The 12836-nt window shown below is 47.0% G+C and overlaps 1 protein-coding gene across 1 annotated transcript in view; it reads right to left on the minus strand.

The window, feature by feature from the left end:
• Window positions 1-12432, minus strand: part of Gna12 (G protein subunit alpha 12) — a 76204-nt gene extending 63772 nt beyond the window's left edge. Inside the window, exon 1 of the mRNA XM_070033452.1 lies at window positions 12003-12432. Coding sequence (XP_069889553.1) covers window positions 12003-12305 — 303 coding nt within the window. The 5' untranslated portion in view covers window positions 12306-12432. The remainder of the gene's footprint in view (window positions 1-12002) is intronic.
• Window positions 12433-12836: the final 404 nt, after the last annotated feature.

Genomic DNA, 12836 nt, shown 5'->3' on the forward strand with positions numbered 1-12836 from the left:
ATAGTGGGCACCACACTCCCCTCACTCCTGGGGATGAGAAGGGTCCACCTATGAGACTCTATGCAATGCACAGCATTGCAATGGTTTTGCCACTGTGTCTTCCTCCACCTGCTGGAATTTTCCTGAGCCTTTGAAGGCCAGCTCTAACACTTCCTGTACAAAGCCTTTTGGAGGGCTGGGCCTCCTTCCTCCCTCTGAATCACAGGCTGCCTCCACCCCACATTTAACAAACTGATGGTACTGGTGTCCCCTCTGTTGTCTCCAAGGGTGACTGACACCTGAGGAGGTGGGGCTGGGCCGTGTGCACTACCTGCTCCCTCAAGCCCCCGTGGCACCTAGCAGAGAACTCTATGTATTTTGTTGAATATAATCCCTCTGTTTCAGTATTAACAAGAAACCGGCCCTCTGATCATTGAATTCTACAAGAAGTTTCTGGAGTCAGCCACACATAAACACATAAGACAGGTCCTTGTTGGAGCAGCTGTGGATGGAGGATGGGTTGTTTGTACAACCCAGAGCCTTTGAGCTGCGTCTCTGCTTCTAACTGTGTGTGAAATTCAGTGACTAGACAGGCTCTTGGGGACTCAGGGTGTGGCTCAATGGTAGAGTGCCTGCCTAGCAAGCTCTGAACCTAACCAACCTCTTGAAATGGAAGGAACTGCACACAGACAGGATTGTTGAACCTCTGGAGCCAATCACAGTGGGGCTCAGTGTCCCCCAGGCTGAGCTATCCACTATCATGAAGCGCTCTTCCAGGCTCTAGAACCCCAAATCCATGAACCTTAAGGAAGTCCATTTAGGAAGACAGGGAATTACTGGGATTATTTACAGCAAGTCAAATAACAACCACCTTCAAATACTTAATTGCTGGGTTGGGGGAAATGACATCAGAGACATCGAATGCTCCCATTCCTGCACATCTGGGACCCAGAAGGAAGCACCTCCACCTGGAAGCAAAGCAAAAGGCCAGGATGGAGGAGACTACTGGTTCTATGAGGACAGAGAGGCCCTGTCCCCAAACACTGATGGTAACAGAAACACCACTAGCAAGTAGGGAGGAGGGCGGGAAGGCAGGCTGCCGGAGGACCCCCGGGGCTGGAGGAAGGATGCTGTGGGGAGTCCCCAGGCCTGTGTGTCCCTGGGCCCCCTATCCACACAGACCCGGCTGCTGAGGAAGCCACAGGGGCTTGTACGAGAGCTCAATGCCCAGCCTGTCCCTTGGCAGGGGGAGAGTGATGGATGACAGATGCCCCTGTTGCAAATGTTCACCCTGCTCCAGCCAGACATCAAAGAAGAAGCATATGTGCCACACCAGGGCTATCAATGGAGTTCTGGGACTCTGACTTTCTACCATCTCCCTGCCCTGAGCAAGCAGGTGGGGTAGAAAGCCAGGGAGGATCTGACCAACCACTCTAGAAGATGCAGGGGGCTCCAACTCCCCAGGTAGTGTCAGGGGGTTCAGAGGGGAATTGCACCTCCTGCTCCCCCAGGACCAAGCCTGGACTACAAAGTAAGACCTTGTATCAAAAAAAAAATGCAATGAAACCTCCCCCATCTCAAGAATTAACTAATGCGGGGCTGGGAAGGTAGCTCAGTGGTACAACGCTTGCCTTGCATTCATGAGGCCCTGTGTTCGATTCCTCAGCAGAAAAAAAGCCAGAAGTGGTGCTGTGGCTCAAGTGGTAGAACACTAGCCTTGAGCTCAACAGCTGAGGGACAGCACCCAGACCCACAGTTCAGGCCCCATGACTGACCCCCCCTCCAAAAAAAAAGAATTAACTAATGCCTGAAAACTCCTCAAATGTGGCAAAGTAAGGCAGCCAGAGAAAAATACAGCATTAATTCACAAAGAATAACAAGCGGACTGACATTCGCTGCTTATCTGAAACCAGGGAGGCCAGAAGACAGCGGCATGTTTTTCACATATGGAAAGTGTCACCTGCCAACCCTACAGCTGTTCAGGTATGGTGGGTCATACCTGTAATCCTAGCATTCAAGAGGCTGAGGCTTGAGGATGCATTTGACAGTAGCCTATGCTACAGAGGCCCTATCTACAAACAAAGGCAGGCTAAAAGTAAAAAGATGGACTGCAGGTCTGAAAACAGAACAATGGAACCTGTTGAATTGTTTGAAGAGGGGAGGGGTCAGGCAGAGTAACAGAGGTGGGGAGATTGGTCCAGATGCATTGTTTACATGTGCAGAAATGTCACAATGAGCCCTTCTCTTTAATATATGCTAATAACAAATTTAAAAGAAAAGAAAATGGACGGGCACACTAGTTATCATGAAAGACACCAGAGAAAACTCAAAGTGAATACATGAAAATATCTTTTAAGGTAGCCTTGGGGCAGAGAATTACAGGCCATTCTCATTTGCTATAGTTCAATGTATGAAATTTTGTCTTTAGGATGGTGCAAAGCAGACTTTCCTGGGTTAATGAAATGTGGCAAGGTGTCTCTGGTGATGCAGGGCAGGAAGGGCCTTGAGCTGCAGCTTCTACTTAGCCACACAGATCACAGGTAAAAATCCACCCAATACTCCATAGCGCTGGATGTCTTGGGAGTTAGGTGGATAGTGCAGGCATGTTCAACTTAGAATATTTTCACTATGCAACAGGTCTACTGGGACCAATTCCCATTGTTAAGTTAAAGAACATCTGTAAAGACAGAGGGCCGTTACAAAATGACAAAGGTCCATCTACCAGGTATAGGTAACAATCCTAAATACACAATAGCTTCAAAACACATGTAGGAAAGGTTGATAGCACCAAGGATGAGGTCAAGTTGGTGATTACAGGTGGGTGCTTTCACATCTTCTCTCAGCAAGACAGGATACACTATCTCCAACTAATGGCCTCCACTACAGCCCAATACTCTAGTAAACACAACAACAGTTTTCTCACCACATGGGACAACAAAAAAATGTACAACAAATTGATCATATTCTGGGCAAAAAACAGACAGTAATCTTAAAAGAACTGAAATTGAGAGCAGAAAGATAACAGGAAAATCCCTGAAAACTCACAATGTAGTTACAAAAATAATCCATAGGTCAAAAAAACCATCTCAAGAGAAACAGAAAATATACAAAACTGAATAAAAATAAAAACACAATATATCAAAATATGTGGACATGGCTAAAGCAGTACAGAAATTTTTAGCACTTAAAAAGTTTATATTAGGAGGGCTGGGAAGGTGGCTCAGTGGTAGAGCGCTTGCCTTGCATGCCTGAGGCCCTGGGTTCGATTCCTCAGTACCACATAAGCAAAAAGAAAAAAAAAGCCAGAAGTGGTGCTGTGGCTCAAGAGGTAGAGCGCTAGCCTTGAGCTGAAGAGCTGAGGGACAGCGCCCAGGCCCAGAGTTCAGGCTGCACGGCCAGACCCCCTCCCCCCCAAAAAAAGTTTATATTAGGGCTGAGAAAATAGGTTGGTGGTATAGTGCTTGCCTAGCATGCATGAAGTCTTGGGTTCAACTCCTCAGTACCACGTACACAGAAAAAGTCAGAAGTGGTGCTGTGGTTCAAGTGGTAGAATGCTAGCTTTGAGCAAAAGAAGCTCAGGGACAGTGCTCAGGCCCTGAGTTCAAGCCCCAGGACTGGCAAAAAAAAAAAGTTTATATCAGAAAAGAGGACAATAAAAATAAGGGCTGAGGATGCAGCTCAGTGGTGGAGGGCATGCAAGGTCCTGGGTTCCACTCCCAGAATCACAAGAAATAAAACCAACAAGATAAATGTGTCATAAATATGAATAAAACAATTAACTAAAACATAATAACAGTTAAGTAAAATAAATAATATATAAATAATTGAAGGCAGAAATAAAATTGAAAACAGAAAAACCACAAAGGAGAAAAAAAAATCAATGAACTAAGAATCCGATTGTTTTAGGTTAGGCTGAGAGGGAAGAAGAGGATGACCAATAATACTTCGAGAGTCTAACAAAGGCAGAAAGAAGATACAAACAGTAGATGCCGGGAGCAAGGCAGGCAGAGGTAATACACCCTTGCTCAACATAGTAACACTGGAAGTTTTGGCCATTGTAGTAAAGCAAGAAAAAGAAGTAACAGGCTGCCCAGAGTGGGCTTGTGGCTCTGGTGGTGAGTGGCCACAGATTCTCAGTTTAAACTCCAGTTCCACCAGTTAAAAAAAAAAAAAAGAAGCCACCGGCTCACCAGTGTAATCAGGAAGCTGAGATCTGAGGTTTGTGGTTCAAAGTCAACCCAGACAGAAAAATCCCATGAGGTTCCTATCTTTAACAACCAAAAAGCCAAAATGGAATTGTGGCTCAAGCGGTAGAGCACTAGCCTTGAGCAAAAAAGTTATCCAGACGCTGAGTTCAAGCCCCATGACATACATACATGTGCGCCCCCCCCCACCCCCACGAATCCTATTGTCCCTACTTGCAGACAAGTCTCAGGAAATGACAAGGGATGCACAGGAAACCTCATGGCCATTGTGCTTAGCAAGGTCAGGGATGCAGGACCAAGACACAATCAATCACATTGTTCTCACTAACAATGAGCGTGGAAATTGAAAGCAAAAGTGCACTATCAGTCACAGGGGCTTTGGTGCACACTGGGTGAGACCCAGAAGATCCACAAGCTGCAGAGTGGAAAAGGCTGGTGGATACAAGAAACTCCAGATTACAAGAAAGATATCATGCCCAGAGTTGAGAAAATTCAACACCCTGAGGAAGAACGCCAGTGTTCTCCGAGTTCTTCCACAGCTCACAGCAAGTCACAGCTCTGCCAAAATTGTATGGACAGAAGCCCATGATCACTACAGCAAGTGTGTGAAGGACAGAGTAACGTGGGGAAGTCATTTCTGAGGTTTAAGCTCATCCACACAGCTGTAGCCATGCTATGAGCTAGTATTATGGCACAGACAGAGGGATGAATGGAACAGAAAAGAGAGCTCAGGACACAACAATGCATCCTTTAAATAAAGTTATCTCAAAACAAGCCAAATACTTAAATGTAAGACAGAAAAACGATAATACTTTTGTCAGAGAGGAGAGAAGAGAGACGGGAGAGAGAGAGGAGAGACAGGGAGAGAAAGAGGAAAGACAGGGAAGAGAAAGAGAGAAACAGGAGGAGGAGGAGCAGGAGGAGAAGGAGGAGGAAAGAAATGAGAATGAATCTTTGGGATCTAGGACTAAGCATACAGTACTCCCTTTTAGAAACAGTATGTGTAAATCACATACAAGACAAAGGACTAGTATCTAGTATACATAAGGAACTCCCCTAACTCAACAATAAAACACAAGCAACCTAATTAGAAGGAACCTCAATTAGAAGGAACATTTTACTGAAGGAGATAAATGGATAGCAAATAAATCCATGAAAACACATGCACATGAAAACAAGAAGTTGGGGGGGGAGAATTGGGGGGGAAGGCTGGGAAGGGATGTGAAGGGTAAACAAAGGAGGAGGCTGCAATGCTTGATAAGAAATGTACTCATTATCTTGCCCATGTAATTGTAACTCCTCTGTACAGTATGTTCACAAAAAATAAAAATAAAAATAAAGAAAACAAGAAGTTACCAGGACATACTTATAGTACGAAGACTGACATCATGAAGCACAGCTGAGGATACAAAGAAGCTGTCTCTCTCAAACACTGTTGCTGAGACCTAGAATGGTGCGACCACCCGTGAAACAGCCCCACAGATTCTCATAAACCTCAGGTCAACATTCAACCCAGTAATTGTAGACTGGGGATTTTCATCCTCAACACTGGAAAACTTATGTGCATACAGAACCAAGTAGAAGAATGAGAAGAGATTCTTCAAAATGGGCACAAGTTGGGAACAATCACTGCTCCAGTACCCAGTTAAGCCAGGAGCTGGTGGTTCATGCCTGTAATCGGAGGCTAAGATCTGAGGATCGCAGTTCAAAGCCAGTCTGGGCAGGAAAGTCTGTGAGACTCTTATCTCTAATAAACCATCAGAAAACCAGAAGTGGTGCTGTGGTAGAGTGCTTGTCTTGAGCCGAAGACTGAAGGACAGTGCCCAGGCTCAGATTCAAGCCCCACAACTGACAAAAAAAAAAAAAAAAGAGTGCCAAGTTAAAGGGTGAACTAGCTGGCATAAAAAGGGCAGGAGTTACTGATAGAGGTAACAGATACACAGAGTCTCCAGGGAATTCAGCTGAGTGATTAAAAAGTCAATTTTTAATTTTTTTGCTGGACGTGGGGCCTGAACTGTGGGCCTGGGCGCTGTCCCTCAGCTCTTCAGCTCAAGGCTTGAGCTCTACCACTTGAGCCACAGCACCACTTCCAGCTTTTTCTGCTTATGTGGTGCTGAGGACTCGAACCCAGGGCCTTGTGCATGCAAGGCAAGCACTCTGCCACTGAGCTACCTTCCCAGCCCTAAAAAGTCAATTTTAAAAGATTACATTCCGCATGAGTTATTTTATATAACACTCTTTGTTTGTTTTAGTTGGTTGGTTTTTTTTCAGCCTTGCTATACCACTTAGGCTAGCCTCAAACTTGCTTTGAAGTCCAGATTAGCCTGGAACTCACAATCTTCCTGCCTCAGTCTCCCAAGTACAGGATTACAAGTATATATCATCACATGTAGCTGTAGCTTCAATATATGTGTGTGTATGTGTGCGAATATAATTTTTTTTTTGTCATGGGGCTTGAACTCTGGGCTTGGGCACTGTCCTGTCCGGGCTGGCTTTGAACCGCAATCCTCAGATCAGAATGTACACTTATACAACCACTTTGGAAAGCAGTCTGGAGGGTCCTCAGAAAGCTAAATATTGACCTCCCTTATCACTCCTGAGTAGCTAGGATTACAGGTGTGAGCCACTGGCGCCCACGAATATAATTTTTTGTGCTGGTCCTGGGCTTGAACTCAGGGAGTAGGTGCTTTCCCTGAGGTTTTTTTTTTTTTTTGGTCAGTTGTGGGGCTTGAACTCAGGGCTTGGATGCTGTCCCTAAACTCTTTTCGTTCAAGGCTAGTTCTCTATCACTCTGAGCCATAGTATCACTTCTGGTTTTTGAGTAGTTAATTGGAGGTAAGAGTCTCATAGGGACATTTCTTCCTGGGCTGGCTTCAAACTGTGATCCTCAGATCTCAGCCTCCTAAGTAGCTAGGATAACAGGTATGAGTCTCTGATACCTGCTGGATGTTCTTTTTTTTTTTTTTTTTTTTTTTGGTCTTTTCTTTTTTGGTACTGGGGATCGAACCCAGGATGTTGCAGTAGCTGCTAGACAAGTGCTTTGCCACTGAGCTACAATCCAGCCCTGGATGATATTCTTGAAATGACAAAATGCTAGGACTAGAGAATGGAATACCAGGGCTGGGAAGAAAGCAGAGAATAGCTGCAGAAGAGTGGTTTGTAGACTTTTATGTGATGATGGAAATGTCTCTTCACTTCATCGAGGTCAGTACTTTCCATTTTTTCTGTACTGGTACTGGGGCTTGAACTCAAAGACTCATGCTTTTACTTGGCTTTTTCAGTCAAGGCTGGTGCTCTACCACTTGAGCCACACCTCTCTCTCTATATTTTTTTGTTGGTCAACTGGAGTCTCTTGGATTTGTCCTCTGAGCAGGTTGTTTCTAAGATCTCAGCCTCTGAGTAGCTAGGATGACAGGCATGAGGCACCATGGCTGGTTCCACTACTTATGCATTTTTATAAGATATCAACACGTAATAGATGTGGAAGGACAGTATGTGTGATCTCTGGGTTTCTGTTACAAGTACAACTACCTTAAATGTTTAAAAGGAGGTCTAGGCAGAGTAGGAGAGACACTTGAACTTATAAGCACAGGAAGGAACTTCCTGAACAGAGTCCCAAGGTCACAACAAATTGGAGAGAGACTCGACAAATGGGACTACCTTAAAATAAAAAGCTTCTGCATAGCTAAAGCTATCGCAACAAAGCTAGAAAGACAACCAACTAACTGGGAAAAAATATTTACCAGCAATATATCAGACAAGGAGTTAATATCCAGTATATACAGGGAACTCAAGAAACTAATCCCTCCCAAACCTAACAAACCAATTACTAAATGGGCAAGGGAACTAAAGAGACACTTCTCAGATGAAGAAATAAAAATGGCAAAGAAACACATGAGGAAATGTTCCCCATCCATGGTTGTGAAGGAAATGCAAATAAAGACAACCCTGAGATACCACCTTACCCCAGTCAGAATGGCCCACATCCACAAGTTAGTCAACGACAAATGCTGGAGGGGATGTGGAGAAAGAGGAACCCTATTACACTGCTGATGGCAATGTACACTTATACAACCACTTTGGAAAGCAGTCTGGAGGGTCCTTAGAAAGCTAAATATTGACCTCCCTTACGACCCAGCCATACCACTTCTAGGCATCTATCCTGAACAATAGGAACCAATATACAAGGACACATGTACCTCCATGTTTATTGCAGCAATGTTCCACAATAGCCAGGATATGGAAACAACCCAGATGCCCCACCACAGATGAATGGATCCAAAAATTGTGGTATCTATACACAATGGAATATTATGCAGCCATTAGAAATGACAAAATAGGGCTGGGAAGGTGGCTCAGTGGTAGAGTGCTTGCCTTACATGCTCGAGGTCCTGGGTTCGATTTCTCAGCACCACATAAGCAAAAAAGAAAAAAGCCGGAAGTGGCGCTGTGGCTCAAGTGGTTGAGTGCTAGCCTTGAGCTATAAGAGCTGAGGGACAGCGCCCAGGCCCAGAGTTCAGGCCCCATGACCCGACCCAAAAAAAAAAAAAAAAAAAAAAGAAATGACAAAATAATGGCATTTGCAGGGAAATGGATGGAGCTAGAAGGAATCATGTTGAGTGAGGTAAGCCAAGAGCAAAGAGACAAAAGGTACATGGTCTCCCTGATAAGTGGATGCTAAATCCAAAATGTTAGGTGATATGACAAAATTAACAGGACTTAAAAAACAAAGAACTTCTACTCATCTGGTCAAACCACTACTAAATAACCCCATGCTGCTGATCACATGTATGGTGTATGTGTGTAGGCCATTATATGTTATAGACTGTGATAGACTATTTGCTCCAGGAAAGTTAGAATGAGTTTGTGACTTTAAATGAGCATCACTATTCCACAATACTGTGAAATTTGGGAAATTATGTAATCACTTAATCACACACACACAAAAAAAAGCCCACCAGAAAACTAGAAGTGGCGCTATGGCTCAAGTGGTAGAGCATGAGCCTTGAGCTGAATTGCTCAGGGACAGCTCCCAGGCCTAGAGCTCAAGCCTCACGACTGACAAAAAAAAAAAAAAAAAAATCTTTCATGTGATTGTTTCTAACATATTTATAAGATTATGTCTTTGTTGCTTTGTATGTCCCTCCCCCATGGTATAACCCCTGCTTTCACTATATATGATGTTGGTATATGTGGAGGGGAAGGGAAAAAACAAATCGTTAAAACAGATACAGGAGGACCCATTGCAACAATGAGATGTACAAGTGGTTATGTGGAAACGAACTTTACAACTTTGGTGGGGGGGGGGGGAGAGGAGGATGCGAAGGGATGGGAAGGAAAAACAAAGGAGGAGGCTACAATGCTTGGTAAGAAATGTACTCATTATCTTACCCATGTAATTGTAACCCCTCTGTACAGTATTTTCACAATAAAAATATAAGTTTATAAAAAAATAAAAATAAAAGGGGGTCTAGGGACATGGTTTGAGTGGGAGGCCGCAGCATCAGCCTCAAAAGAGAGGGAGGTGGGATGAAGGGTGTAGCTGCGCAGTAAAGCACTTAGTACCTAACAAGTGTAAGGCACTAAGTTTGAGCCTCAGCACCACAAAAAGAAGAAACGGCCCAGTTTGGTTTCCAGCTTAGTGGGCACCAGAGCTTACTAATGAGGTCACTGACCTTGAGTAGATTTGAAACTTCAGGTTCTTCATTTCCCTATTGGCCAACTGGAGATATGAAAATTCAGTGCCATTTAGGAAAAGGTCTGGACAGCACAAAGTACTTTCAAAATAGCCCTTTACACAAATCTCTATATAAGTATCATTCTGAACAGAATTATTCAGATGTCCACAGTAATTTACTTAAAAAATGTCCAGAGCAATTTACTTTTTAAAAAATCTTCTTTTCCAAAGCGATCTGGCCAAATAAAAACAAGGCTCAGGGAGAGTTTTGGTTTAAAACTAAAACATGAGTTTCTCACCAATTATTGAAACACATAACAGATAAAGTGAGTTTTACACAAATTTTTTAATGTAGGATTATACTTAGAGGCGGGAGAGGGAAGGAGGGAGGAAAAGTGAATATAGCTAATAAATCTTGTTTCTATTGATAGGCAAGCTACTAAAAGCTTATGTTTATAATGCATGGGGAAAAGGTTAGGGCATTTAGACAAGAGATCTGTATTTTTAAATACTTGTTTTCTAAATATTTTTTCTCCTGAGTTGAAAGGGAGAGCGAGCCAGACAAATCTGTCAAGACCAGGAAAGCCGCAAAATTCGAATCAGGCTCTGGGATCAGGCAGTTGGGCCATAGGCTTGAAGCCACATCAGTCACACTTTCCCCCAGAAGATGAGGGGAGTGTGGAAACAGCCCTTTCAGCCCCAGTTGAGTTGCCTAAGGCACCTTGTCATTCAAGTTCCTAAGCATTTGGCCAGAGCCTGACTTACCCACAGGCTTGGACAGGTGAAAAGGATGGCCATGGTTTTATCATTCCAATTGTTTTTTTTTTCCTCTTCATAATCCCAAGGGAACCTATTTCTGTTCAAATGAAACATTTTAGAAACAAAACTGTAGCCTTGGGGGAACCTGCCTGGAATTCTGGCACTCAGGGTTCCGGCATGACCCCAGGGACCCAGCAAGACTGCCCTGCCACTTCCTTATGGTTACGAGTGAAACTTCCCAGATGGGTTTATCCGACTCTTGGCTAAATTTAAAATCCCCCCTGGCACCATAAAATCTAGTCTCCAGGCAGGTTTTCTGGTATGAGACTTCTCTCCACCCCTGGCTGACACAACTTTTCTCAGACCCGTAATTTGGTATCTCCAAAAAAGGGTTTGGGAAAAAGTGAGGGGGTGGGGGCCAGGAGGGAGGACAGATAAGAAACTCCTTTCCCCTCCTTTCTCTTCCTCCTCTTTCTTTGTGGCCCTTTTGGAACATGCTCACACAAGTGTGACCCTGGGCCTCAGATTGTCAATACTAGGGTGTTTCACACTATAAAAGCAGAGAGACAGAGCTTGGAGAAGTAACCTGTTTGCATCTGATTCACACGGATAATGCAACAATGGGGAATATACAGCCACTGAAGGGTTATTTGTTGGGTAGATTGTTAGTTCTCAATTTTTAGGCTTCATAATGACATTGTGAATTATGTTCTTAAAAAGGAACGCTTTAATCTTGTATCCACATATACCAAAATGTCTCCTAACCCCAGTGGAGCGTCTGGGCCGATACCAGGTCAGGGGTGAAGGAGTTTGGGACCCAAGTGATGACGGTTGGAAGGCGGGAGGTGGGTCCTTGAGGGTTCCTCTCTGTCTTTCCCATTTTTGCACATGTCTGAAATTAAGACTGGTGGCTTTCCCCCCTCTAGCCGACACAGCTCTTAGGAGCTAGCTCCCAGGCGGGCAGGGCAAGTTGGGCACCCTCACCCTACGCAGTTGCTTGGCAAAGGAGCACTATCACCGCGATGGCGCGTCCAGGGGTGGCGGGGATGGGGTGTTTCTCCAGCACGAAGACACCTCCAGAAGCTGGGTCGGCTCCCACCTGCACAGCCCCCAAGCACCAGAGACGGCAATGCCATCAGACCCACCGGGAGGCGCCGGGGGGCCACGCTGCCGGCGTCCCCGAAGCTGACCCCTCGGAGACCGCACCCGGCACCGGGCGGCAGGGACGGATGGACAATGGGCCGAGGCAGGCCCGTGAGTGGCAGCGCGCGGGGACAAAGGGGGCGGGCCGGGACCCCGGCTCGGGCGTGCGGGGTGACCCGCGCACACCCCCCCCACCGGACACAGGTGTGCGGGCGGGGGCGGGGCCGCCCGGTGCTCACCTTGAGGATGTTGTCGAAGATGGTGTCGCGGAACTCCAGCAGCGCCTTCTGGTCGAACTCGCGGCCGTGGATGATCCGCATCTGCTTCAGGAAGGTGGACTTGCCGCTCTCGCCCGCGCCCAGCAGCAGGATCTTGACCAGGCGGCGCACGGCGCGGCGCTCCCGGGCCAGCAGCGCGTCGATGTCGCGGCTGCGCCGTCGGGCCTCGCGCTCCGCGTCGCGCGCCGCGCCCGCCCTGCGCTCGCGGGCCCCGGCCTCGGCCGGCAGCAGGCAGCGGCTGAGGGTCCGCACTACCCCGGACATGGCCCCTCAGGCCGCGGCCGCACCCCACGGGGGCCCGCGCGCCATGGACGCCCCCGCCGGCACGGGCGAGCCGGGCCAGGCGCCGCCCCGCCCGCCGCTCCCTCAGGCCGCGTCCGCCGCCGCCGCCGCCGCCGCCGCCGCCGCCGCCCCGAGGCCCGCACTCGCTCCGCCGCGGCTCGGCCGGCAGAGGGGCGGGGGACGGAGGGGAGGGGGGTGAGCCAGGGCGCGGCGGGCGGGGCGGTGCCGCGTGAGTGCCCGCGGATTGGGCCAGCGGCTTTCCGTTCGGCCAGTAGAGTTTTTCTATTGGTCTAGCTCGAGTTGTAGGGCGGGCTCTTCTGCCACCCTCGGGGCGGGGTCGGTGCCGAAAGAGGCGGGATCTTTGTTGTGGAGTTGCTTCTCATTGGATATCCGGGAGAGGTTCTTTCTTTCAGAATGAAAGGGAGGCGGGGTCGCTGGAGAGGTGGAGCGGCCGTCCGCCATGACCAATTATAATTGTCCCAAGAGCGCGTCCATCACGATGAACGGACATGG

The sequence above is a fragment of the Dipodomys merriami genome, unplaced genomic scaffold (assembly GCF_024711535.1).
Source record: "Dipodomys merriami isolate MVZ:Mamm:240054 unplaced genomic scaffold, mDipMer1.0.p SCAF_22, whole genome shotgun sequence".
NCBI lineage: Eukaryota > Metazoa > Chordata > Mammalia > Rodentia > Heteromyidae > Dipodomys > Dipodomys merriami.